A 27,443-nucleotide genomic window follows, 5' to 3' on the forward strand; every position below is an offset into this window, starting at 1 on the left:
GTAGGTGGTGATCACTGCAGTCTTACACACTCTTCCCCATCCCTCGGACATCCTCACTTACAATATCTTTTCCTGATCGTCCTAATTCTTTCTCATGCTTCCCTACGCATCTCTCCACCGTCTCCTATATCCCAACGTATCCTGTTAAATCCCCATGTACCCCACCTTTTCCATATAGATCCTATCTTGTACCATATAGCCCATTCGATTGTCGTTCAGCACACCTTCTACTTCATATCTCATCTCGGTTTATCCTACCATACTGCCACGTCCTAGGACATCAGACCACATTCCCATGGAAATTATTTCCCTTCTGTGCTTCGTACACAATCCTTGTGTGTCTTGCCGCCCGACGCACCCACAAGTCCTTCTCTCGCTCACCTTTCATTATTCCTTTCCCTAGGGTATCCCTCCTCCTCAGCACACCTCTTTATCTTTCTCAGAGACGCCTCCTAAGGCCTTCACTGGAGACTTTAGGTCCTCTGCCAGCCCATCTAATAAAGCAGTTTCATCTGCATATAACATCTCCTATCTCCACTGCTTTCCTGGACAATCTAAATTAATCCCTTTCCTGAGAGCCCTTGCAATCATCTGCCTCACTGCACTGACAGTGTGTATTCTACAGAATCAGGATGGTGAGATAGCACTCTCTCTCTCTCTCTCTCTCTCTCTCTCTCTCTCTCTCTCTCTCTCTCTCTCTCTCTCTCTCTCTCTCTCTCTCTCTCTCTCTCTCTCTCTCTCTCTCTCTCTCTCTCTCTCTCTCTCTCTCTCTCTCTCTCTCTCTCTCTCTCTCTCTCTCTCTCTCTCTCTCTCTCTCTCTCTCTCTCTCTCTCTCTCTCTCTCTCTCTCTCTCTCTCTCTCTCTCTCTCTCTCTCTCTCTCTCTCTCTCTCTCTCTCTCTCTCTCTCTCTCTCTCTCTCTCTCTCTCTCTCTCTCTCTCTCTCTCTCTCTCTCTCTCTCTCTCTCTCTCTCTCTCTCTCTCTCTCTCTCTCTCTCTCTCTCTCTCTCTCTCTCTCTCTCTCTCTCTCTCTCTCTCTCTCTCTCTCTCTCTCTCTCTCTCTCTCTCTCTCTCTCTCTCTCTCTCTCTCTCTCTCTCTCTCTCTCTCTCTCTCTCTCTCTCTCTCTCTCTCTCTCTCTCTCTCTCTCTCTCTCTCTCTCTCTCTCTCTCTCTCTCTCTCTCTCTCTCTCTCTCTCTCTCTCTCTCTCTCTCTCTCTCTCTCTCTCTCTCTCTCTCTCTCTCTCTCTCTCTCTCTCTCTCTCTCTCTCTCTCTCTCTCTCTCTCTCTCTCTCTCTCTCTCTCTCTCTCTCTCTCTCTCTCTCTCTCTCTCTCTCTCTCTCTCTCTCTCTCTCTCTCTCTCTCTCTCTCTCTCTCTCTCTCTCTCTCTCTCTCTCTCTCTCTCTCTCTCTCTCTCTCTCTCTCTCTCTCTCTCTCTCTCTCAGCCCAGGACAAAACTAGTCACACAATAACATACAAATTGCTCTCCCTGTCGCAGGGAATATCCTCTCCCTCCTCCTCAAACAAACCTTAGACTATGTTGGGGGTGAGGTGGCTCGGGAACCCTCTTCTTCAACCCACATCACCAAGCTCCTTCTCCAATCAGGTGAGAACTATTCAGAATTATGGAGGAGGTTGTTGGTCGAGCGTATGCTTGTGAGGGAATGTCTTTGTGGAAATTGTGGTGTTACTCGGGAACACATCTCCAGAGGAATCAATATGTCAGATGCATGTTGACCTGGGGAAGAGTTACCAGAGGCAATTATATCGACAATGGATCTCCTAAAAAGACATACCCATAAGGGAGTGAGTTATATACGGGTTATATACTTATATACTTATATACGGGGAGTCGCTAGAGGCATGTTGATGGGGCAGGACACTGAAGAGTTGGAGCTAGTTGTTAAAATAAAGGTATTATAGAGTGCGGCGTTTGGCAGAATAAACAGTACAGACAACGCTGCTGGCAGACTAAAACGTAAAGCGCTTCATCCCTCACCATTGTCAACAATGTACACATTTAACAGCTCTGGAAAGTGTAAACATTGAGCACAATTTGCAGACCTTTGTCATACAAATAAAGCACACAGCTGGTATCCCCTCGCTCCAGACAATGTAAACAGAAGCCCAGTACCAGAAATAAACATTACACATAATAGGCACAGAATGTGTAAACAGATTATGCGGACGCTACGACCTGGATAAGTAACACAACGTAGCAAAATGTAATTAAACTGCACTACAACAGTTGCTGCCTTAACCATCACGTGACACGGCGCCGGTAGTTGTAAATACTTACTCATCCATTCAATCAACAACCTGAAGTCTTTTGCAGCACGGTGGAAGATGAAGACTGAAAAGAGATGGAAAATGGAAAATGGATTTGATATCAACTTGACATTAGTACAACGAAGGCATAAATACAGTGTGATGTTTACTCTGTAGGACGTGTGTGTGTGTGTGTGTGTGTGTGTGTGTGTGTGTGTGTGTATGTGTGTGTGAGTCTGTAGTATGAAGAGTGTCAAAGACTTCATCTGGAAAATTTTTAGAAAAGATCTGACCAGATAAGTATGAATATCACCAAATGGATGCGAAGGAAACAGAGAGAAAGAAATGATGGCAGAAATTGCGGTCAGAGACAGGAAGGTGAATGATATATTGCAGAGATAAAACACTGGAGTGAATGAGATGACAAGACAATATATATATTTCATCGCAGAAGTTGCAGGAAAAATATATAGAACAATCCCTTGAGCATGAGGTTATTACCCTTGAGTCTGGCAGTGAGAATTTTGTCCTAACTCTTAAGGGTCAAGTGGAAGGCCCGACCATCACATGTTGTGGCGTCGCGCCCAAGACATTGAGAAAGACGAAAATAAGAGAATAAAAGGAACAGCACAGTGGAATGAGTAAACAGAAAAAAGGCACTCAAGAAGATGCATGAAAGGCGAAGCAACTTTAGGTTAGAAAGAGAAATCGGAGAAAATCAAGAGGTCAACGTTAAACTCTAAAGAAGAGAGTGAAAGAGAGCTGGAAGAAACAGTTGAAAGAGTAAAGATAAGGATTGGCATATGTGGCTGTGCGTGTTTGTGATTCTATTTGCAAGTTACACGGAGAGGTTTTACTCTTGTGTTGCCCCGCCTAATAATTTTGTTTATATATATCGTGTTTTTACTTCTATGTGTGTTTACATACATACACACACACACACACACACACACACACACACACACACACACACACACACACACACACACACACACACACACACACACACACACACACACACACACACACACACACATCAGCCTCAGCCAGGATCCATTTATGAACCAGCCCCCGAGGGAAGGATGAATACCTGAGCTGGGTTTAGGCCGACTGCCTTTTCTAACCCGGAAGTAAGTATTCACTTCTTTAATGTCCTTTTGTCAGGTTGCGGAAATGAAGCGCATCCCAACAAGTAGCTCGGATCATATCAGAGAAAGGAAAAACGACAGTTTATGGAAAGAACTGCTGGTTCCTCTCGAGAGGGTGACGCATGTCATGGGACAATCCATGGAGGTCCTCATGGCGTCCAAACAACTATGATAAACAGACGTCGCAACACTTACTTCTGTCAAGTTGAAGAGGGAGAGAGACAGAAAGTGTCTCGCCAACCCTCTCCTTCTTAAGGCTCTCGTCATAGCATCTTCCGTGCCAAAGAAGTTCGGATTTTAAGCTAAAGACGAAATGGTCGTTTTTTCTGAAGACGAAAAAACTGATGGATATTAACCCCATCGTTTCCATTTAGTGTAATTTGGCTTTTGGGAAGACCCTCCCCTTCATGGGACTCTTGCCAAGTTGGCCGGGACCCAAGTGGCTTAACAGGCCTGTACATTTTCACTTAGATAAGAGACGCTTTCACTAAGATAAGAGACACTTTTACGAAGATAAGAGAAAATACTCCACTGAGATAAGAGACAATTTCACAAAGATAAGAACCTAAACCAACCTACGATAAGAAATATTATCTATTGATTTTTTTTTTTAAGATTCATGGCTGAAGAGATGGTAAGAGACTTCAAGACGTCTCGCCTGAACAAGTGGTAGTTATTATGCTTGTAACACTCTGAACTTATGGTAATCATTGATTGAGATTTTATGAAAAAGTTTAGATTTATATATATATATATATATATATCTTTCTTTTCTTTCTTTCCAACTATTCGCCATTTCCCACATTAGCGAGGTAGCGTTAAGAACAGAGGACTGGGCCTTTGAGGGAATATCCTCACTTGCCCCCTTCTCTGTTCCTTCGTTTGGGAAATGAAAAAAAAACGAGAGGGGAGGATTTCCAGCCCCCCGTTCCATGTATGTATGTATATATATATATATATATATATATATATATATATATATATATATATATATATATATATATATATATATATATATATATATATATATATATATATATATATATATATATATATTACATTATGTTATACTATATTCGAAAACTATGATCATAAAGGAATAGATGCATATTCAGTACAAATCACGTAATGAAAATTACAGCTGCATTTCAGCAGACATAGCTGCGCAACGTTTCTCTACCAAGCAGCTAAAACTTCACCAGCGAGTCTGGGAATCTTGTCTGCTTTCCTCATTGATTTCTAAACAAGTTCGACGGAGAATCACGTCCCATTTTCTCTAATTGTCTGACCGCTTCGCTTCACACGTTCTGGATTGTAAACGATGCTAAATCCTTTTGAGTTCGTTTTTCTTTATATATCTCTTGCAAGAGGCTATCTTTATCATTATTATTATTGGTAGTAGTAGTAGTAGTAGTAGTAGTAGTATTTCTATTTGTGTTAGGTGTTAGACCATGGGACTGCTGCTCGACGCCTTCAGATATTCTGGCAATATCTGGCTAAGACGACAATCTCTGAGTGGCTAAACTATAACGCTTTACCTTACCTTCCAAGACAAGAACCTGGTGAGTCCCACCGAGAAACTAAGCCACATTTCTTATATGTTTACATTACTTTTGCATGGGTGACCGGTGCGTAAATATCGGCAAAGGAATCATTGTGATTACATTAAGATGATTACATCGATTACAAATAATCATTGATACAAGTACCGAACGAACAACTCCACACTCATTTCTTTCGTGACACTAGGTCACATTTGCATGCATCAGGGATTCATCGGCCCTAAACGTGAATCACTGCAAAAAACAGGAGAGCTCCGAGTCATTCACATCTATTATTCATCTACATTGGTTACAGTGTTTACTATCAGACGTAAAGCGAAGGATAATGGAGTTTGGACGGGAGCGTCCGGCTGGAGACGAGATAAAGGAAAATATATGATGCTCTACCTTGGGGACGGGCGGTGTAAACAAGCCTGTCAACAACCAGAGAGAGAGAGAGAGAGAGAGAGAGGAAGAATGGAAGGAGGCTCAGGATATAGGGAGAAGACCATGGGTGAAGGGGAGAAAGAGTCCACGAGTCTGATGGTGATGAACAAACTCAAGTAAACCTATGTTCTGGGGAATATGCTTAAAAACTTTTTCACTTATAAAGTTATCTAATCTATATATACCAACATTCTAATTCATATCAATATCTCTGTTATGTTTGGTAAGAGATAATTCAACAATATTTCTATCCAATACTAAGCAATTGTATGTGATAATCTTAAAACTGCTCCAGTCGATTCGATGACCAAAGTCTGATCAGTTTTGCATTGATCAAACAGCTAAGGCTCTTAACATCAGAGTTAAACAACATAAAGATAGAGTTAGGTATAGTCGAGAATACAATCTCCTATCTGTCCGTCTCAAAGACCTTGGGCATCAAACTGACTGGAGCAGAGTGAAGGTTATCATATATGAAATAACCTCCATCCGCAGAATTTCTTCCTTTATTTTTTCTTCTAATTCATAGCCTTTATCTCACGTGTGCAGCAGACCATCATCATAAGCTATTCCTTACACTTTACAGATGGGAGAACTTGTCTGCCTCTCGAACACGCTTCGTGGCCACAACTGACCAACACATCACATGCCTTATGCCTCGCTGCCGGTCTTGCTCGTGCTGCCTCTCCTGTTGTTGTTGCTGCTGCTGTTGTTGCTATTGTTGTTAGTGTTTTTGTTATGGCTGTGGTTTCTGCTGCTGCTGCTGCTGCTGCTGCTGCTGTGGCTGCTCCTGCTGCTGTGGCTGCTCATGCTGCTTCTGCTACTGTTACTGCTGCTGCTCTATTATCATGGCTGCTGATTATCTTGTTGTTGCTCTGTTCATGCTCCTTCCCTTACTGCTATCACATCTTTCACTGTTGGTGAAGCAGACGCTCCAGTTAGCAGAATCACCAGATTACATAGACAAAAGATAAGTATAGGTAAGTCAATTTAGTGCATTAGAATGATCCCAAACCATTTGAGCCATCCCCTCATATTAAATATCATAACCAGCAAATCAATCACGTTTAACTTGGGCTGTATTCAAGTTACGTTCTGCAGCATACAAGGCGTCACCGCTAACATTTGACTTCAAAACAGGACGATCGTAGCGTAGAGAGAGACTTGTGTGATTAGTATTCATCAAATATAAAAGGATATGAAGGGAAGCTTCCAGGATGATCACGGGATCTCCCGGCTGATAGGATATGCGGAGCAGGGTTAGGAACAGAAGCTGGCCAGGTTATTTATGGCTTCATCACCCTCCTCCCCTCACACAGGAGATGTTGGCAGTCGTTGGGGAGGCTTCTTCAAGATGTTAACAATTGTTTCACAACATCTAGATGTTGGCTGAGGTAGTTTTAGGATGTTTATACCCGTAATTACCTACAGATTACGTGTTCGCTGAGATATTCTAGGCACGTAATATATGTAAAATGGAGTATTTTGAAAATCGACTATTGACACTTACATTACTTCAGCGTCACCTCACAAAACAGATGTGTCTAGAACACTAACATGTTCAGAAACCAGATGTTGGCCGGAATGTATATAAAGGGGTACTGATATCCATCTCTGACCTCAGGCTAAATGCTGGCATGCATATTCAACTTAAAGACCCACGCTGGATGATTCAGTGAGTCAAGATGAATAATGCATTCACTGTCTTTACTGACGCCTTGTGGCTTCTCGATAGATACCATTAGCATTCAGAATATAGGATATAAGTTTATGGAGCTCTCCTTTACTGCGGATTAAGAAATCTATGAACTTAAGTAAAGTTTTTTAATTAACTTCCCCCATAATAATTTCTATGGCAAAAAGAGATGTTTGCAGGAACTTCTGACGAAGAGATTTCCGTAAAATCACCTCAGCAAACTTTCCACATATAAGGACTCTCCTTAAATAATAAACAAAACCTTACCCTTGAAAGTGCACGTTCTTTGTTAATTTTACAACTTTAGGCCAATTTGGAGGGTTGGGGAGCTCAAACATTGTCGGAATGAAGGGGAATGTTGGTTTGAGAGAGAGAGAGAGAGAGAGAGAGAGAGAGAGAGAGAGAGAGAGAGAGAGAGAGAGAGAGAGAGAGAGAGAGAGAGAGAGAGAGATGATGATGATGTTGTTTGAAGGAAGGTGAGGTTGTCTGAAGGGAATTGTAGTTGCTGGAAGGAAAGTGTGGTCGTTTAGAGAGTTGTAGTTTTTTATGAGGGAGGTATAGTGCTAGGATGGAACTCTTTTTGGGGTGTATGGAAATGTAGTTATTGGTAGATAGGAATATTTGTTGGATTAGATATGTGGTTTTTGGGAGGGAGGCGTGGTATTTAAAGGGAGCTGTGGATGTCTGGAGGAAGATGTGGTTTTTAGAGAAGTGTATGGTAGTTCGGAGGAAGATGTGGTCGTTGGTCCAGGTTGGTCCACGTTCTCATCGTTTTCATTCTAGTACTCCAGTTCATCGTTTTACTCTGAGACTGTCGAAGTAAGACTGATCGTCGATCCACTCATAAGATGTGATCCACTCATCTTCCTCTGGTAGTCCAGGGCCGGCCAGCTCTATGAGTACAAATCACGAATCCAAAAGAAAATTTGATATCAACGTGACAAGAGTACTTGCAGTTGCGGAGGAGTGGTCGAACACTGGAATAAATTCCTCCAGATGTAGTAAATGCAAAGACTACCAATACCCTCAAGGGAAGTTTAAACAAATCCTCCTGCACTATCTTTCATCGGTTGATAATCCTACTTCAGTGAAGCGTCTTGTAAAAAAAGATCGGGAACTATATCCGTTCGCACATTTCTATAGAATTTCCCTGGCAGTATTCTTTCCGCATAATCCTTGGTGTTATTTCTTATATTTATTCTTCTTCTCTTACATTCTTGCCGGCAGTTGAACCGGAGGGGGAGGTGGGTGCAAGGGGGTCTTCTGCTTTATTATCTTCTTTCTAATACAATTCAGGTCAAGGGGGAAGATGATCTCTTCATAAACCATCAGGTCCCCTGTTATCTGTCCTTCCCATGTACCCCAATAGTTGTCCAGATCTAAACAGAAGACGTCCACATCGAGCCACTTGTGGTCCATGTATCTCATACTTCTCTTGGTCCAGGTCTGATACACTGGTCGTCCAATCATCTCCTGCCCTCGGTGGTCCAGGTCTGACTCACTGGTCGTCCACTCATCTCCTGTCCTCGGTAGACCAGGTCTGAGTCTGAACACACAAACCCCGGTACACTCTCGGTACAAAAACTCACGTACACAACAAATGTTGGATGTAACTCCGCGGCGTTCTCGAATAACTGTCCCGGAAAATTGTCCTCCCTACAAATTTGCTGCTTCCTTCCTTTCTCTCACTCTGACCCTTCCGAACCTTTCCCTCCTCGTCCTGACCCACCACTATCTTCCCCCTCCCAACTTGGCAACACAAGAACTAGAGTGTCTCGCGAGACACTGGTCTCTTTATCATCTAAACGAGGTAGATATCTCCCATTGTGTAAAGAGGTCACTGGCATAACCTATATTTGGGACAGCTGCAGCAGCAACAACAGAATCAGCTGAAGCAACGACAACAGCAACTGTGTATGGAGCAGCGGCTTCAGGAGTGACAGGAACTGCCAAAGCAGTTGCAGCAATAATTGCAGTCACCATGTTAGTTGCTTTCATTCATTTTGTTAAAAAGCTCGGGCTGCAGGACGAAGCCCCGTGCAAGCAATCAGGAGACAAAGGAAATAGCCCAGAACAATAAAATTTCGTGTCTCAGGTATTGTTCATGCATGCATTTCTTATATGTATATAAATATATATATATATATATATATATATATATATATATATATATATATATATATATATATATATATATATATATATATATATATATATATATATATATATATATATATATATATATATATATATATATATATATATATATATATATATATATATGTATTGTCCCCAAAAACCGTAGTCCACCCTCATATGTTTTCAAAAGCTAGGGTTTATTGTGGTTCCAAGCACATGACACTCTCAGATTGAAAACATCGTACATCTGGTCGCTGAGACAAGATTTTTTTTTTAATGGTGTGTGCACCAGCAACCCGCCTCATTGTGCCTCAGGCTGCCATTTCATTTTGTGAATTTCGCCTTTGGCTACATTATTTGTTACACCATGTTTCAAGATGGTTGGATAATACCTTTCTGAGGAGAGTAAAGCCCAAAATCTTGCCTGAAAGCAATGAAATGTGGGTACATTTAGCGTTCAGAACACACGGTGAGGCAGCTACTTCCTGCACCACTTCATAGCTATCTTCCTTCATTCAGGAGATCAAGGTCTTAAGGACAGAAAACATGGACCAAGAATACTTTAGGGGCCTCGCAAATTCCATGCCAGACGTAATCAAGGCCAAAGGAGTCATATATACTTCGAACGTGTACGGGGAGGAGGGCGAGGTTTTTTGCGGACACTGTATATGTTTTCTTTTCCTTGGTAATACCTGATTGCCTTTCCCCCTTCAGCGAGGTACCGTCAAGATCAGACTGGCAATGGTGTACGCAAATGGTGTACACGGGTGAAGATGACTGCAGTTAAGATTCTTCGTCACTTCAGCTTTAATGTTAATAAGAGACAAGAATTATTTACAGAAAATGTTGCTCACGACTGCTTTGCAATTACATATCAGCTCGTTGTGTACTGAACGGTTCTTTCATCACGTTTTTCCTCAGACATATTTTTTTCGTTTTGTTTTAACAGTCCAACAATTACTGCCTTGTGTATACACAAGCGGCACAACGACATTACTTTCACAGTTGATACATCATTTTCACTGTCATTAACATTGTCAAATGAATAACAAATAATCATGTCAATAACATCATTGTTCTTTACGTTATCATTATTGTTGATAACATTGTCACTATCACTGCTATAACTCTTATGATAATGATTATCATTAGCATTATGGTAACGATTGTCAACAGCTGTATCATTATTATCAATTCGGATATCCTTATCATTGCCATCTGCATTAATGTCAACAATATCATCATTCCATCATCAAAACAAAGAAAATCGTTTGTTTCTGTACACGGATGATAATTTTGCCCATAACACAAACCCCTCCTTTGTCTGGGTTCATTCATAAAGCATAATTGAGCCTACCCTAACTTGCATATATATTTACGTATGTGTGTATGTGTATGCATGTGTGAGCATAATATTTTTTTACGAATATCTGTTTGTTTCACCGTCAACTCATAAGTTGATCGTGTCAACATCATATTGCAACACATAGATAGTTTGAGATCATTTTCATATTCCCTTACCTGAAATGAAATAGTATTCTTATGTAGTGTCATATTTCTAGTATGACAGCATTCTGATATCAAATTACACTTTTAGTTTGATATCACTCTGATGTCAGATAGGAAATTAAAAATGTTTCCCACATGTAATATATCTCACATTTTGTTTTCGCTTTTTTTGCCTTTTTTCAGCTTTGATCACCTCTCGCCTGGTCAGCCCACGGGACTCAGTATTTCAGTACAGGGACCACGTCTGTAATACATGCATGCGAATAGTAGAACCGTTTTTAAGGAGTTTTAACCTCCAATAGAATTAATTCCACCAGAAGTATTACCAGTTATGAAGCACAATCTTTAAATTGATGATTCAGCGTCAGTTACTATGTCAAATAGTAAATGTAACTTAAGTAGTGAATATGCGTTTTCGTATATATATATATATATATATATATATATATATATATATATATATATATATATATATATATATATATATATATATATATATATATATATATATATATATATATATATATATATATATACATATATATATATATATATATATATATATATATATATATATATATATATATATATATATATATATATATATATATATATATATATATATATTTATATCAAGTACAGAGATAACTCACGTGCTATGATACCTTGTACTACATCTACTCTTTCGTAACAATAATGTTTCTGACAAATGTAAATAGAAAAAAAATTATGCGGAAGTATGAAACGGACTCCGGCATAAACCTTTAGGTTTTGATGATCATTAATTCCATCAACATACAATATAGGTAACTAGTTATCGGTGCTATGATAACGTAGTGATGTGACCCCTTAGCCAGAACAGGTGTGTAAGGAGAGTCGTCTGTTGTCTGTGGCCTGTGTGCCAGCCAGTTCAAAGACTTCCCAATCTGCTTGACGGTAAACACTCACCGATGGGATCGGTTCTCCCAGACACACATGATGTATGATCACGCAAAATGGGATCACAGTAGCGAATGATTCCTGCAAGACACGTTCCACCTAAATCCTTTTCCATCCATGCGCCTCACTGGTCAGCTTCATGAGTTCCTTCTCCCGAAAATGACAACCCCTCCGGGAGACGGTAGTAATGGGCGAGGTCTAGTGGGGCAATCATGAGGTCGATGAGGGAGGGAGGGCATGGAAGATGATCAAGACGATCAGGTTAATGATCAGGTGTCGTGAAGAAGGGAGGCATCGGAGGGAGGATGATAAGTAGGACTTGGATGATGATAGTGAAGACACGGGTGACACTGCTGATCACTGCAGGACAAGAGTGGGTCATGGCAGTGAAAAGGAGGTCAAGAAGAAAGAAGTAGGTCAAGGAAAGGATACTGAAGTACGAAATAGATCATGGGGGCGGGGAGTCAGGAGAGGAAGAGGGCCTTGGGGGGTAAAAGAACAGATCATGGAAAGGAACTTGATATATACAGAACAGGTCGTGAGAGTCAGTGGAGAGTTGTGAGGTATGAAGCAGGTCGCGGAGAATGAAGGTAAGATTATAGATTAGGAACTAGATCGTAGAAAATAAAAGGACCCGTATAAATGAAAGGTTGGCCATAGAAAAGAATAATAGGTAATACGGTTGATACATTGGTCATAGGGGTGAAAATAAGGTCATGGAGATGAAGAGTAGGCCATTGGTGTGAAGGAAACGCCATAAAAAGTGAAGAAAGAGGCTTCGAAGTGAAGTAAGGACCGTAGCCTGGAGAGTGGTAGATTGTAAGGCTGAATTGCGGATCGTCAGAGGTAGAGTAGATGGTTCCTGAGGATGGACAGACTTGCCGAAGGGAAGGAAGAGATCGTCGCGAAAATAATAGGGTTTCAGTTTGACAAATGCTCTGTTGATTGGGAGGATAAAAGTTTGATATAAGGGGGATAGAAGCTTAATGTTGAATGAAAGTGTGATGCAAGGGATGAAAGTATGATGCGAGATTAGGAACATAATGTAAGAGATAAGAATGAGGAACAGAAGCGCACTGTGAGGAATCAAATTATGGGATTCAGTAAATACAAGCGGATTATTCACTACGAGAGTTATGATCGCGATCGTTTGTGTAATCCTATGAGGCAAGAAGTGGCAAAAGGTGGCTATAATAGGTCACAGGAGGGACTTCGTATTGCAGAAAACACCACCTAAAGATGATGAGTGATAAACAGACGACAAATATTTGCTTTATGCACTTTATGCCTCTCCTCTTGGCTATCTAAAGCCTCATTAAGGAATTCCATTTGGCACTAGGAAAAACGACCGGCTTTTCAATGATGGCTGAAAAGGACAGGAAAGCATAGTCATTTGAAAAGTTTTGTGTCTTTTTATCATGGGCGAATGATGATTGTAACATGCAGGAAGATATAAGTGAGCCCAGACTAGATGCAAACTAGTGTTGTCTAACGCACAATAATATGACAGTCACTGCATCTAGAATTATACTGGCTGTAAAGATGCGGCAGTTCCCAAACTGGGTTAACAAGTCTGTATGGATCCGATGGAGAGATTCAGAATGATATAAAGGCAACACTTGTTCACTGTTTGGCACACTGTCCTAGTTTGGTACCCATGTACCCATGCACCCATGCTGGAAATTGAACCTCTCAGGTGCACAATTAATATTTCTCAGGAAACAGCAATATTGAATACCAACTCATCAAAGTGACGATGTGTGTTTCTGATGTAAGCGGAGGGAGCGCGAACAGAAATGAGAAGTTTTCTTAGTTACATAAAAGGAGAGAGACACATCCTTAGAGGTCTTGACTCAAACACCCTACGAATGTAAAGGCTGCAGGGCAGCAACACTAGCATACCCTGATATTCTCTACGATACCAGGATACACACAAAATCCCACGACAAATACTTCAAGGCAGAAGTTTTAATGTCACATTTAAACTTCCTCCTCATATATCTTATACTGAAGCAATCACCCTCGTCTTTCTTGGGCGGAGCGTCTGTCACAAACTTAGATTCTTTACCCCATAAGGCACCTCGTGTTGTGATATCAACATTCCCTTTTACACAACACAAGCACCACCAGCAGCAGCAGCACAGGCACTCGAGATATTATGACTGCTAGTTCAGGAAGCCGAGGGGAAGGCAAGACGAGCCAGTATACCGGATAGCAGCCAACAGCGGTGCTAACAATAAAGACATACTTTATGTAAATGAGGCACAGGCGTGTTGCAGACACAAGAATTTGAAGAACGAAAAACTAACGTCATCAGACCAACCACAGGCTGATCCCACGGGCATGGCGGCCGCTCGAGTTGAGGCAAGTGTGGAGCTGAAATCGAGCCTAGTCGCTTGAAGTGTCCAGTTAGAGCCAGGCCGCCGTGTAGGTGGAGGCGGAGGATTGGATTCTTGCCAAGTGGATGGAGGCGGTGGACTGGGCTCCATACTTCGTCGTGGATGGTGGTGAGCGAGAACGACATCTGCAGGTCATAGTGAACTTAGTAAACCTACAGCAACATGAGCCACTGTCACACTCTGTCAACATAAGATGTTGCCGTGACATATTCACACATGAGTAACCCTGTAACTTATAACTGTGCACCTAGTCAGTATACCTGACTTTCAGCTCACAGGAACCTAGTCTGCGTCATGTGATTGGCAGCACAAAATGATCAATTAAATCTTCACTGCCCCAATATAGAGAAATGAATATTCAATCGCACACTTGTTCAGATACACCACAACACGTTATGCGTTCGCTAGACAACACAAGGTCAATATTAGTTGAGAGGACTTGACAACTATCTCATAAGTCACCTAAACGCACATACTAAGTTGTATGCACAACAGGAGAGAACGGGTACACTTAGGGTGTATCTTACTCATCTCTACCTCCCTATGTAGGAGAAAAAACAATACCTGACAGAGCAAAATTCTGTTTGTTTTCTATTTCCTGGAGTTTCAGGGCGGGAGCGTGGTAACTACACCAACAAATAGCAGAATTCCAGCTCCAGGGACAGAGACAACTGCGTTAAAGCTATAATCGGATTCACGAAATTCAGCTGTGACATCATGCATTCTTCTTTTTCCTATAGAACTATTTGTACATTCGTCATTGATATCGCATTACAAGACTTTAAAGGGCCAATTTTGCAATACCAGGAGCTTATATGTTGAAAGATTGAATTACAATTGCTAGGTAAACTCTCTAGTGATTATTTATTTCAATGAAGTCTCTAAGATCTCATGACACTTTTATTTTTCATATTAAAGGAAGGCCAGAACGTCCAGTTGGACCGAACGCACTCTCTGTTTGCTGTGTGTGCTGGTATTCAAATCATTATAGAGCCTCGCGCAAGAAAAGTTCTTCTTTCGTATGTGCGTGACAGAGAAAGTGCAATATACAGATAAACAATAAGAGAGAGAAGCAGACAATTTAAGAGACAGATAGAGAGGAAGCGAGAGAGGGAGGGATACTGCAATAGATATGATCAAGCGGCACACTCATGCATAAAGGCCGCAAAAATAACATATTTTTTTTCGCATGCAGCTGATAACCTACTCAAATTGTATGTTTACCTTTACGCTTTAATGATCAGGACTGTACTCCATGTAGAAGTAGAAGATATATTACATTTAATACATAAATCACAACGATCATCTGAGAACCTCTGGCTTATCCATAGACCATACCTTTCACTTCTCCAACCATAGACACCACCAGTCAAAGAATCCTTTTGCAACTACCTAACACACCAACTCAACCTGAATCATAATTCTGAAGTGTGTAATCTTCTTTCCTTTACCTCCTTTTTTCTATTTTCTTTATGACAAAGAAAAGAAAGTATAAGAGGTGTGTTTTCCCTAGAGTGTTCCCCTCTCATGTGACACAGGGCATGTGTCACCTCCCTTCCAGTCGTGCGATGAGTGACACCTTTCTGCCGATCATATAATACGCGACTGGTCCTTAAAGATCAAATGACACGATCATGCGACAGACGACACCTCTCTGTAGACAATATGACACGGATCTCCCTATCGATCATGTGACACGCGACACCTCTACGCCTTTCATATAACACCTCTACCGTTCATATGACTCGATGAACACGACACCTTTCCGTCACCTGTCGTTACATATTGCCCCAGACACTCATCCAGCACGTCAGGCCCTGTCATCAACATTCCACCAGTCATAATTACCACTATTGTGATGGATTTAAGTTCATGGGATGGTTTCCATCTCTCTTCTCTATCTCATGAATTTCTCTCGTCTCCAGTACGTCCTCCTCTTTCCCTTATAAATTACAGTATCTTTCACTCCCATCATAGAACGCTTCATACAATGCATTATGGAAGATATCTCGCACAGTTAGTAATATCAGTACATGCTCTCTCTCTCTCTCTCTCTCTCTCTCTCTCTCTCTCTCTCTCTCTCTCTCTCTCTCTCTCTCTCTCTCTCTCTCTCTCTCTCTCTCTCTCTCTCTCTCTCTCTCTCTCTCTCTCTCTCTCTCTCTCTCTCTCTCTCTCTCTCTCTCTCTCTCTCTCTCTCTCTCTCTCTCTCTCTCTCTCTCTCTCTCTCTCTCTCTCACTCGATTATGTCCTAGTATGACAGTGTTTGCTACCGTCTGAAAATAAAAGGGTTCCTTGGCTTATCGCTGATATGTTATCGGCTGGGAAAGTTCGTTGTCTGGTGCCACCTTATCATTTACCGATATGATCTTCATACTTTCCTACCTCTCGTTCCCCTCAGTTTTATGCCCAGGCGATGTAAATCCCACGAACGATCCATCATTGCCATCAAGTCATATATTCTTCTGAGCTACAGCCTCGAATTTCCGCTTCGCTTCAAGTCTTTCCCCGTATCTCATCTTCATTTACATGCTCCTCTTTCTTTATCTTTCTCTGTCACGGTGTTTCCCACGGCTCAACGACTCTTAATGCATCACTTGCTATCTTAACGTCTCTTTCTATCTTCTTGCCTCTTGATTTATCTCCTCTCTTCTTTGTTCCTCCGTCTCGCCTCCGTGCTTCACTCTTGATGACTATTGGTCGTGTACCCTTCCATCTCTCTCTTTACTGCATCGTTATCCTTCCTAACAGCTTTTATCGTCCAATTTCTTGATCTCAATCTTATTACCTTTGTTATCTTTATTTCCTTTAAGTTTTCATACATACATGAAAGAATTGCATGTACACATGCGTTGAAGAGACACAAACACTTGCATCCACACACATACGTATTCAGACACACACACACACGCATACACACACACACACACACACACACACACACACACACACACACACACACACACGAAGATGGACGCCCACTAAGTAATGTAGAATAATAAAACAAGCATGTCTGAGGCCGCACGTGCATAGAGTAACAGCAAGTGCAACAGCAGCAGAAGCAGCAGCAGATCCCCGGGGACTCAGGATTACCTCCGTGGGCCTTACTCGTGAGCTCACCTTAAATAATGAGAAGAGTGTGCGCGAAGACTCAGGGTCGGGAGTTGGGTTCTCACGTTGGCAAGTTTATCCGATTTCTAGCTGGGTAGGATGACTCCCATTTCTACAGTCCTCCTGGCTCCCTATCCATTTGCAGGGGAAGGGGGTGGCAAGGCGGCTCTTTCCGGCTGGATCATTGACACAAAACGTATGAAAACACTTCAGAAAACTGTCTTGAGCTCCTTAAAGTCATGGAACCGTCGTCAACTCTTGATTCATCAAGTGAGATTTTGATCTGATTCTTAGGCAAGATATTCACGCTGCTGTAATCTCTTACTTGACGTTTTGCTATTATTATGATCCTCAGTGATATGAGTTCAGTGATTTTCAGTGTAGTGAGGATACTGAGCCTCACAGCGGTTGTGAGTTAGGCAGGAAAACCAGACTGTAACCTCAGGCATCAAGAGGAACATCTTGCTAGTACCTTCACGTCGCGAGGTATGCGTGCCCTGCAGAACAGCGTGACACAGTGCTGTGCTAACGTCGCCAAAAGCACCACTATCTGCCTCGTTCATTATGGTCGACAGCATTTAGATTGTGTGAGAGATGAAAGGTGCTAGATACATATTTGTTTGGCCTTGCGGGGTCCTTAGGATGCTGAATATTTAACACAAACTGCATGTAACCAAAATGAATTATTTCAGACACACCATAATTATACACACACACACACACACACACACACACACACACACACACACACACACACACACACACACACACACACACACACACACAAACACAAACACATCATCCACTTCCCTGACTTTCATACTGATTAATGGTAATTTCTCTCTATGGGTTTTGATCGTCCTCTATATGTTGATCTCTAACTCAACTAACTTGATTCCACTGGTTTTCAAGAGTTCTCATGCCATTGTTTTCATGTCTCTCGTTTCTAGAAGTCTAATCTCACTCTTCGCCTCTTCCCCTCCAGATTATTATGGAGATGGAAACGTAGACTATGTCTGAATGATATATATATAGAAGTCTGCCTTCCATGGCAATAGTGTATGTGTATCACACGTGTGGTACTGGTATAGTATTTTATATCTCTGTTGCCCCTTGCTTGTCTCCTCATCTGTGCTGCTTATCTGTGTTCTCTCTCCTCACACATGTAAGATAATACTTTTACGTATTATCTAAGTTGTCTTCATTCATCTTCCTTTTAACTTAAGTCCGATGATCTTTTCCTCTCCTGCTCTATTTATAGTTCTCTTATCTCTTGACTGATCTATTTTCTCTCTCTTTCTCTCTGTCTCAGAATTACTTCCACTTCCCGCCTTGGTCATATTCTCTCTCTCTCTCTCTCTCTCTCTCTCTCTCTCTCTCTCTCTCTCTCTCTCTCTCTCTCTCTCTCTCTCTCTCTCTCTCTCTCTCTCTCTCTCTCTCTCTCTCTCTCTCTCTCTCTCTCTCTCTCTCTCTCTCTCTCTCTCTCTCTCTCTCTCTCTCTCTCTCTCTCTCTCTCTCTCTCTCTCTCTCTCAACCTTGCCAGTCGTCCCGGGTTTTCACCTTCCCATTTGCAAATCTTGTCCCCGAATCCGAGCAACAACTTCTTATCTTTCCTGATTGATTGGCTTGTTTACACCCAGCACCATACCCATATTCGGCTGACTCGTGTGTGTGTGTGTGTGTGTGTGTGTGTGTGTGTGTGTGTGTGTGTGTGTGTGTGTGTGTGTGTGAGTGTGCGGGGCCCATCAGTGTTGATGAAGTGGTGATTCATCATTTATTTGCCCTAACAAATGAAAGAGCAGGCAAAGAAGAAAGCAATAAATGAAAGGTGAAAAGAAGGAACATGAAGTCAGAGAAGTTAAAGATACGTGAATAAGAATGATAAACTCAACTTAGCAGTGGGGAACGCAGGCGGAGTACGTTAGACAATTAAACCAACGTCGATACGAGAAAAGTTGAGGGATTGTATGGCTGAAAAACTTTAGATTGAATTACCAATGGCCTTCAGCGATGGAACCATAACAGTCTTTGGTGAATACATTACTCTGGCGTCTTTACAGCTCTTAGAGAGTACTGTCCCAGCGGTAGCCATACGTCTCTTGGTAAGGATCGTGTTCATGTATTTTCACAGTATTTTGGGTAAGCACGAAGCTCCGGCGCACTGATTGCTCTCGGTGAGTTCCGTGCTCAGGTGTATTCACAGCTCTTTGTGAGTACTGTGCTTTGGTGTGCTCACAGCACACGGTAAGTCACAGTTCATGATGAGTTCTGAGCTCAAACATACTCACAGCTTTTGATGAGTACTGTGCCCAGGCGTATTCACGGTGTAGAATAGCGATTCTAAGGCAGGCAGAGGCCATTCAGGAAACTCCCAATAAATGTACTGAGCCTCTGGTAGTCCCGGGGATTGTCTATCCAATACACTGAGGTCTCGAGTCTGGTAGTGAACAAGGAAAGTTTCAAATGTCCGTTAACGCCTCATTCAGTTATGATGTTGGATACAAAGTAAGTTTTTGGGTACTGCAGCAACTGGCCTGTTCCTCAGTCCGCTGATATCACACCTTTCGTACCTCCCAAGTTCTAGAAGCTGCAGAATCTTCACTGTCACCTCCATGTCAGCCAAAGCCATACACTCCGATCTCTTTATCTCCAAATTAACCAAACACGGTTACCCAATCTTCTCTCTGAGACACAACAGCTATACATTCCTAACACAGACCACCGGATGATCCAGATAGATCCATCCCAACGCTTCAGTAGTTGATGATAACTCCCCCACAGAGGTGTGTCCTCTGCTTACTGCATCGCCGTTGTTTTTCATTCCCACTCCAGCACTGATGCTACCACGCTACTCCATCCGTAGCGCCTTCCTCTTGTATCATGAAGCGCTATACATGGTCAAGACGCTGAGTACAATCTGGGACGTCATTTAAACAAGGGCCCGTGGCAGGAATAGATCTGGCCAGTCTATCAGCAAGACAAAATGCACAGTGTAGCAATCAGTCCTCGCCTCACGTCAACTCCGACCTTAGGATAAACCCAGACTCTCCTCATCCCAGCAGCCTCACATATGTTTTCTTTGATCATTACTCATTAACGTTACATTATTTCTGAACTGATAATCTAACGTTTATGAAAGGTCTCATCTAAGACCAGAACTCGATGGGCGAATAAAAGGAAATCTGTCTCTTTATCCTCGCTTATTTGGTAACGTAATGAATAATGCCGTTAATGCTATATCTACTCTGACGGCCGGAGCATCACTCATGTAATTAATAGAGAAAAGACCTGAATTGTAGATACAAACTTAATTTGGAAATACTATGCATGATAACCATTTTCTTTCTGGTATGTTACTTTTCTCAGCTTCAGTAGGTAACTTCGGTACGTTCCCTATGAGCCTTACTGCGGGCGTGTCTCGCTCGCCAACCGTCCATGCTTTTACAGCGTCACTCCACCAGTTTACTGCAGGCTCTGGGGGTCGTGGCCAAGGTGATCCAAGCGGGGAGCCACGACTGACTGCCTCCATCCAAGCCCAACCCCAGCCATCTGGACTGAGGTGTATTCTGGAGGGCCAGTTCACTGGTGGACCAGATCCCCGCCTGATAAGCTACCCGACCTGATTGCTGAAACGGAATGCCCCTGTCTGGGGGAGTGGGACGTTCCATGGTCCCTTGTTCCTTAGATGGGATAGATTTGTGTTTGTCTCAGTCATAGATTCTAAGTTATCATATGGTAAAGTTGAGAGTCGCATTCAAAAGTGCTTGAGAAGTCAGAGCCATGCACATAAAGGATTGTCTCCGCCGTAGAATTATTCCAAGCTTCCTATGCCAACCTCTTCTCTCCTAATAGAGAAAGTGGACATGTTACCACACACACTATGAATGCAGTACACGCAGAGCCAGAGATACATATCCACCCAGGGCACGATAGCTAGCACTCACGTAAAAGCATGCAAATTCATTTTTTGTCTGTGCCAAACGCTAGACAGATATCTTAAGCTTTGTACAAACACACTGGGTCGTTCAACTTATTGGTGTCGATCAGTATCCCAAGTACGTACCAAGAGGATGATACATCTATCCTTCAGAGGATCCTGCTGGCACATCATAGGATCCTGCCTGTGCTTCAGAGGATCCGGTTGGTGCATCAGAGGAACCTGCCGGTGTTTCAGAGGATCCTGCTGGTGCATCAGAGGATTCTCCTAGTGGACCAATATTGTGGCGGCTGCCTCCTCCTGGACGCTGGGTCGTCCTTTCCTCGCTGAGTACAACCCTCGGGAGATTACTGTCGCGCCTGGTGTGAGGGAAGAGTCCTTTATCATCACGTCAGACGAAAATTGCAATTTTGTCGGAAGAGGGAAAGGATTCTCCTTTTTCGCGAAAGAAAAATGATTTCCAGTTCCATGAAAGTATGTATGAGTCATCAGCCTTCTTCCTTGAAATGCATTGACCTTTCTTCTCTTAAGTGGAGTTCTTGATGTTGATGAAGATGCACACACACACACACACACACACACACACACACACACACACACACACACACACATATATCTCGACTCTTTCAAAAAGCTTAATGTTGAGGGACAAAGACTGTTGGCATGTTCACGCAACACGTGGATACTGAGAGTCTCGCTACAGCCCCGCCAGCCAGAAACAACACGAAAAAAAAAAGAAAAAATTAGACCTTCCTAACTTTTTTGAGCAAGTTGACCAACAAGACCCTTTTTTCCAGGACAAACTTGCCTCACAGAGGGAAAGAAAAGGTTGATGATAGAGAATCCTCTATTAGAAAAAAGAAAGTAGCTCCTCTTGTTTGAAATCAAATTATACATGAGTTAATGTGACGCATGATCCTTTTCCATAGATTGTCTCACCTGCCTGAGTATGAGGTGTGGAGAGTTGGCTTGTAGAGTCAGTGTATTCAGCCAGATATCAGCATTACGCCCTAGTTGTTGCACTGATCCCCACAGCCCAGCGTCGCCATGTCGAAAAACTCGGTACGGCCTTCCAGCACGTCGCAACGGTACGGCCCTTGAGCATGACCTTTAGCATGATTACCTGACCCTTAAGGGTCGGGTCGCAAGCCAGTCTATCAAACCTAAGGGTCGTATCGTTGTACTCTAGGGATTAACAACAGACACATGACCTGAGGTTCAGGGCTGTCATGTTGCAGGGGATCATCCATAACACTAATGGCGCGAACAAAGTTGTGAACTTGATTTTGAATTATATATGTATGTGTGTATGTGTATGTGTGTGCGTGTGTCTGTCTGTCTGTCTGTCTGTCTGTCTGTCTGTGTCTGTCTGTCTGTGTCTGTGTCTGTGTCTGTTTGACTTTGTGTCTTTGTGTCTATGTGTGTGTAACGTATTGCAGACATAGACCTATTCTTCCTGTAAAAACAAAAAGATTGTTACATTGCATATACTGATTGTCAAAGATGGATGGAATCAATCAGCTCAACGATAGACCCACTTTCTCAGCCTGATTGATGACTGGGATGCCATAGAGTTGATATCCCATCCCCTCACTGTCGAGAACCCATCAATAGTGCACTGAACGCCATCTATTTCATTTACCTTTCTTATTCTCTGTCCCATATTTTCTTCACACACAGCTCTAGCTGGTTTGATTCCTTTACTCTAACAGTTATCTGCCTTCTGACCTCTACCGTAATCGAAGATGATAAACACAGCATTGGATTTATCACAAGATAAGATGCACAGAGTCATACATGTACTCATAACAAGATGATAAGAGCGAGCAACACTGGGACACAGTGGCAACAGTAGAACTAGGTCGAAACTAAAGATTAACAACCATACGGTTACGACGAGGCAGTAACGAGCAGATTCAAGGTCAGGGCGAGACTCTAACGACAGACATCAAGCCTGAACGAGACACAAAAATAGGATGCAGATGAGACATAAGCAAAGGCTAGGGACGTCACAAATAGTGAACCTAACCTGGGTTAAGTGCACAAACGACAAGCACAAGCTTGGCACGAGACACAAACAATAGACACCGGACTGGGAACGTCACAGATTGTGAATACAGGCCGGATAAGATGGACAAGCAACAAACACAAAGTTTTGAACGAAGCACAAACAACTAACACAAGGCTTTGAACGAAGCACAGACAACAAACACAAGGCTCTGAACGAAGCACAGACAACAAACACAAGGCTTTGAACGAAGCACAAACAATAAACACAAGGCTCTGAACGAAGCACAAACAACAAATACGAGGCTTTGAACGAAGTGCAAACAACGAACACAAGGATTTGAACGAAGCACAGACAACAAACACAAGGCTCTGAACGAAGCACAAACAATAAACACAAGGCTTTGAACGAACATGGGATGGTGATGAGTTACAAACAGCAAACACAGCCTGGGGACGAGAGACAGACAGAGAACACAGCCTGGGGACGAGATACAGCCCCACTGCACAATGATGCTATTTATGGAATTATTCCCACAGCAGTGTGAACCTTGCGTGCTCGCGGATAATTAAATTCTCATTAAGGTGACCCTGCACTGCTTCCAAACACTGTCATGATAATTTTCCAAAATTGCATGTTTCACTGGCTCTTATTTCGAAGTGAACGATGGGTCAAAGCCAGCAAGAACGACTTTCTCTTCGTACAAATGAGAACAGTTTTAACCCATATATGACGAGAGAGCAACTGTAGCTGAAAAGAATAGATATTAATTCTGAATTCTGGTAATGACTTTATGCTGGAATGTCCACACGGTAAATATCACAGGAAAAATTGCCTCAAATTGTTAAATGTTTTTTTTCGTTTGAAAGATTTGTTTGCATTTTACACGTCTACATATCTCTTCATATTTCTTTCATGATTTCATTCTTACTTCCGTTTTAGAATAATTAAGATCAATTTCCTTTTCAATTTCTTCATACGTATTTGGTCACAGGTCATTCGATTTTTGGTTATGTTTTTGGCATTTCAAGAATATATTCTTTGTATCTTTTAAGAATCAGTTTTTGTTGTTGTTGTTGTTGTTGTTGTTGTTGTTGTTGTTGTTCTGCAGCTCATAGATTTCCTGATTTTTGCCTCTCTGTTCTTCTGCAGAATGGCATGTATTATCAGGGTAAAAATTTACTGTAACTTTTACACAACGTTAACTTATGTTCTAATTTCCTGAGCTTTGATTACGCAGTATCTTGTGTAGATAGTTCTTGTGTAGATCGTTCTTGTGTATATCTTTCGTGTGTACATTATTTTGGTGTACATCGTTCACACACACACACACACACACACACACACACACACACACACTTACCCTTGTCTTCACACAGAAATACACGCGCCTCTTAAGAACCAGCATTATCATTTCTGTTCTGTCGGCAAAAGATGTTTTATTTACATGAAAAATTTCGAAAGTTCTGACTCCACTTGGTATTATCCCGCTTGTCAGACCACCTAACACGGTCTGTGCACCGGAGAACCGCTCCCCTCCCATTACCCCTGAGAACCAAGGCTTTTGCTGATCCTTCTTTCTCGTAAGGTCGGCGCTAATTGGAGTTCGCACGCTCTTCTACGTTGCAAAAATATGCAGCTTCTTCCTCCACCTCACACCGATTTGAGAGGAGTTTTTTGCTTGCCTCAGCGCACCTAAACATTCTCTCTTTTGTCTCCTACGCGTCTTGAGTTCACAGCAGAAACCTAATTGGACTTTCGTTAATTTTGCTCCCAGCGCTCGAAAATCTGAAATAATCCTTTGATATATATATATATATATATATATATAGAGAGAGAGAGAGAGAGAGAGAGAGAGAGAGAGAGAGAGAGAGAGAGAGAGAGAGAGAGAGAGAGAGAGAGAGAGAGATAGATAGATAGATAGATAGATAGATAGATAGATAGATAGGTAAGTAGGCAGGTAAGAAGATAAACAGACGGCTTTCATTTTCAAAATACCTCAGCTTGTGTTACCTGTGCAGATATTCTCGTATATCAAATGTGCATAGAAAATGAAGAAATAGTTTACGGGGCCACCCGGACCATCAAATGAACCAGACGTTGGTAAACCTTAGATCACAGATTGGTAGCTTTAGGAGCAGTGTGAGCGGATATGATACAAAGTAGTACATCAGTTTCCCTTAAACCTGTGAGCACGAATTTATGACCCATAATGATGCAAACTTACGACTGTTGAGTACGATGGCTCGACCCTTGAGTACAAACGTTAAGGATCCTTGGCTGTGATGGCCTGGCCTTTGATCTGACCCTTAAGGATAAGGTGAGAGGTCACGTCATCACACCCAAGGGTCATAGCGTCCTGCTGAAGAGTTCTTCCTTGTCTTGTTAAGGGTTGTACCGTCGTGCTCATGGTGTCGTTGCTCACACGTAGACAACTTGAAATGGTTCTGTTTCTACAGAGTCACGAATATATATATATATATATATATATATATATATATATATATATATATATATATATATATATATATATATATATATATATATATATATATATATATATATATATATATATATATATATATATATATATATATATATATATTGGTCATTCAGTGGTCATCTGAATCTTGTTTAAAACCGAGGAATTGCAAAGCATCACCTTGCTATTACACAAGGTAGTTGCACAATTTCATCCTCTACAGTGACGTATATTTTCACAGCAATGAATTACACTCCTGTTTATCTCCATACATCGCCATCTTCGACAGAATGAGATGATTTGCACTCAAGACTAATGTGCTTTAAACCGAGACGAGGGACGAGAGCATACTCGGAGAGAGAGAAAGACGCTGTTAAAATGTTTTAAAATGGATGTTAATTTCACCTGCATGCAGTTGCTCTCGCCTTAACTTCCACAGTCAGCGAGCAAGGTAGGTCTGTAATTGAGGTTGTTTATGTGACGTGAATCAAAGGTAAGCCGTTTTTCTCTTGTTCTCAACCTGGTGTTATGGTGTTAAAGCTTGAATCATTACGTCGTTTGTATCCACTAGCCGATGATAAACCTTATCTTAACGAAAGTCGCGTACGATGACTTACGTCGGACCAACAACAATCCATCGCAGAAACGAGTGCAGTTCTGTCGGAACTAAACCATCAATCTCGGGATCAAGTTAACTACCTTTCAATTTCCGTGAATAAACGACTTAATTTGAGGTGACCTCGTTGTAAATTCTTGTTCATTTAAAGATTGTCTGCATCTTGACTTCAGAACCATGTTTTGCTTCCGGGTTTTGATATAATGGATCACTGCTATTATCATTCAGTGAGACTATCACGGATTCATTGTTAATGAACAGTTATACAGATTCATCTCCTGTAATACCCTTTTTACCTCATCACTAACTGTTCTTGGAAAGCAGGTCATTTAAAGTACTATCATCTCTTCTAGCGTCATCATTTGTACATCTTAGAGCAGCCATGAAACGAAGAGATCAGCCTTTGGAAACATATCTAACCACACTACAGAACTCGATCCTGACAACCCATAATGCTCCGCGGAAGCTGGGATCTCGACGTGGTGGTGGGTGTGTTGCCTCCTTCTGAAGCACCATCATCCCTCCCTCCAGCGACAGTTGTCGATGACACTTCTTACCGAATGCTTCGGAATCCGTATCATACCACTCCAAAGGTCAACACGAAGATTCTTTGAGCATGTTTCAGTTTCATTCATCCAGGAAAGTTACCTGAGGTAAGGTTTTTGCAGAGGCGGTAGAGGACGTAAAGAAACACCATGTTCTGACTCGATGAAAGAGATGTTCACTAAGTGCTATGAAAACGGCGGATTCCGAGGCATTTCGTAAGAAGTGAATTCAAGCGCAAGACAACCACAGGAGAGCTTGTCTAGGAGGGCACTATCTTACCCCCAATTGCTGCATACGTTTCCTGGATGGCATCCGGCTGTAACTGCAGTACGGATGGTATACTGACACAAACTCGGCCCTGAAGACTAGAGGGAATGAAAGCTTAAAGTTCCCTTATTTGGGAGCTGTGAGGAACTTCTATATTACCTAATGACTTGAGAGGTCATATGTATACAACAACAGCAAGGGAAAGACTTGCCTCCCGCCGTTTCACCATTTGAAGGACTGCCTGATACCATATCACCCATTTAAAATGAAGTACTCTACTGCATTCCCATGTTAGAAGCTGCTTCCTACAGTTCTGAAAAACAGTGGAGGAAAAGGATCGCAAAGCAAACACTCTCTCCCCCACCCTCCACTCCCTCTGGAAACACGACAGACGGAGAA

General features: G+C 42.0%; 1 protein-coding gene across 4 annotated transcripts in view; it reads right to left on the reverse strand.

Annotated features, from left to right (window-relative positions):
* Positions 1-5,890: 5,890 nt before the first annotated feature.
* LOC139759573 (peroxisomal sarcosine oxidase-like) overlaps positions 5,891-27,443 on the reverse strand; it is a 37,231-nt gene continuing 15,678 nt past the window's right edge. The window contains exons 10-11 of one of the 4 annotated variants that reach the window (XM_071681852.1): positions 14,005-14,205; positions 5,891-6,312 (exon numbers count right to left, since the gene is read on the reverse strand). In XM_071681852.1, the coding sequence (XP_071537953.1) occupies positions 6,278-6,312; positions 14,005-14,205 (236 nt within the window). In that variant the 3' untranslated portion in view covers positions 5,891-6,277. Of the gene's footprint in view, positions 6,313-13,076; positions 14,206-27,443 lie in introns of those variants that run through there. The other 3 variants (XM_071681854.1, XM_071681856.1, XM_071681851.1) reach the window with 3 other exon arrangements.

The sequence above is a fragment of the Panulirus ornatus genome, chromosome 33, assembly GCF_036320965.1.
Source record: "Panulirus ornatus isolate Po-2019 chromosome 33, ASM3632096v1, whole genome shotgun sequence".
In the NCBI taxonomy this organism is placed as follows: Eukaryota; Metazoa; Arthropoda; class Malacostraca; order Decapoda; family Palinuridae; genus Panulirus; species Panulirus ornatus.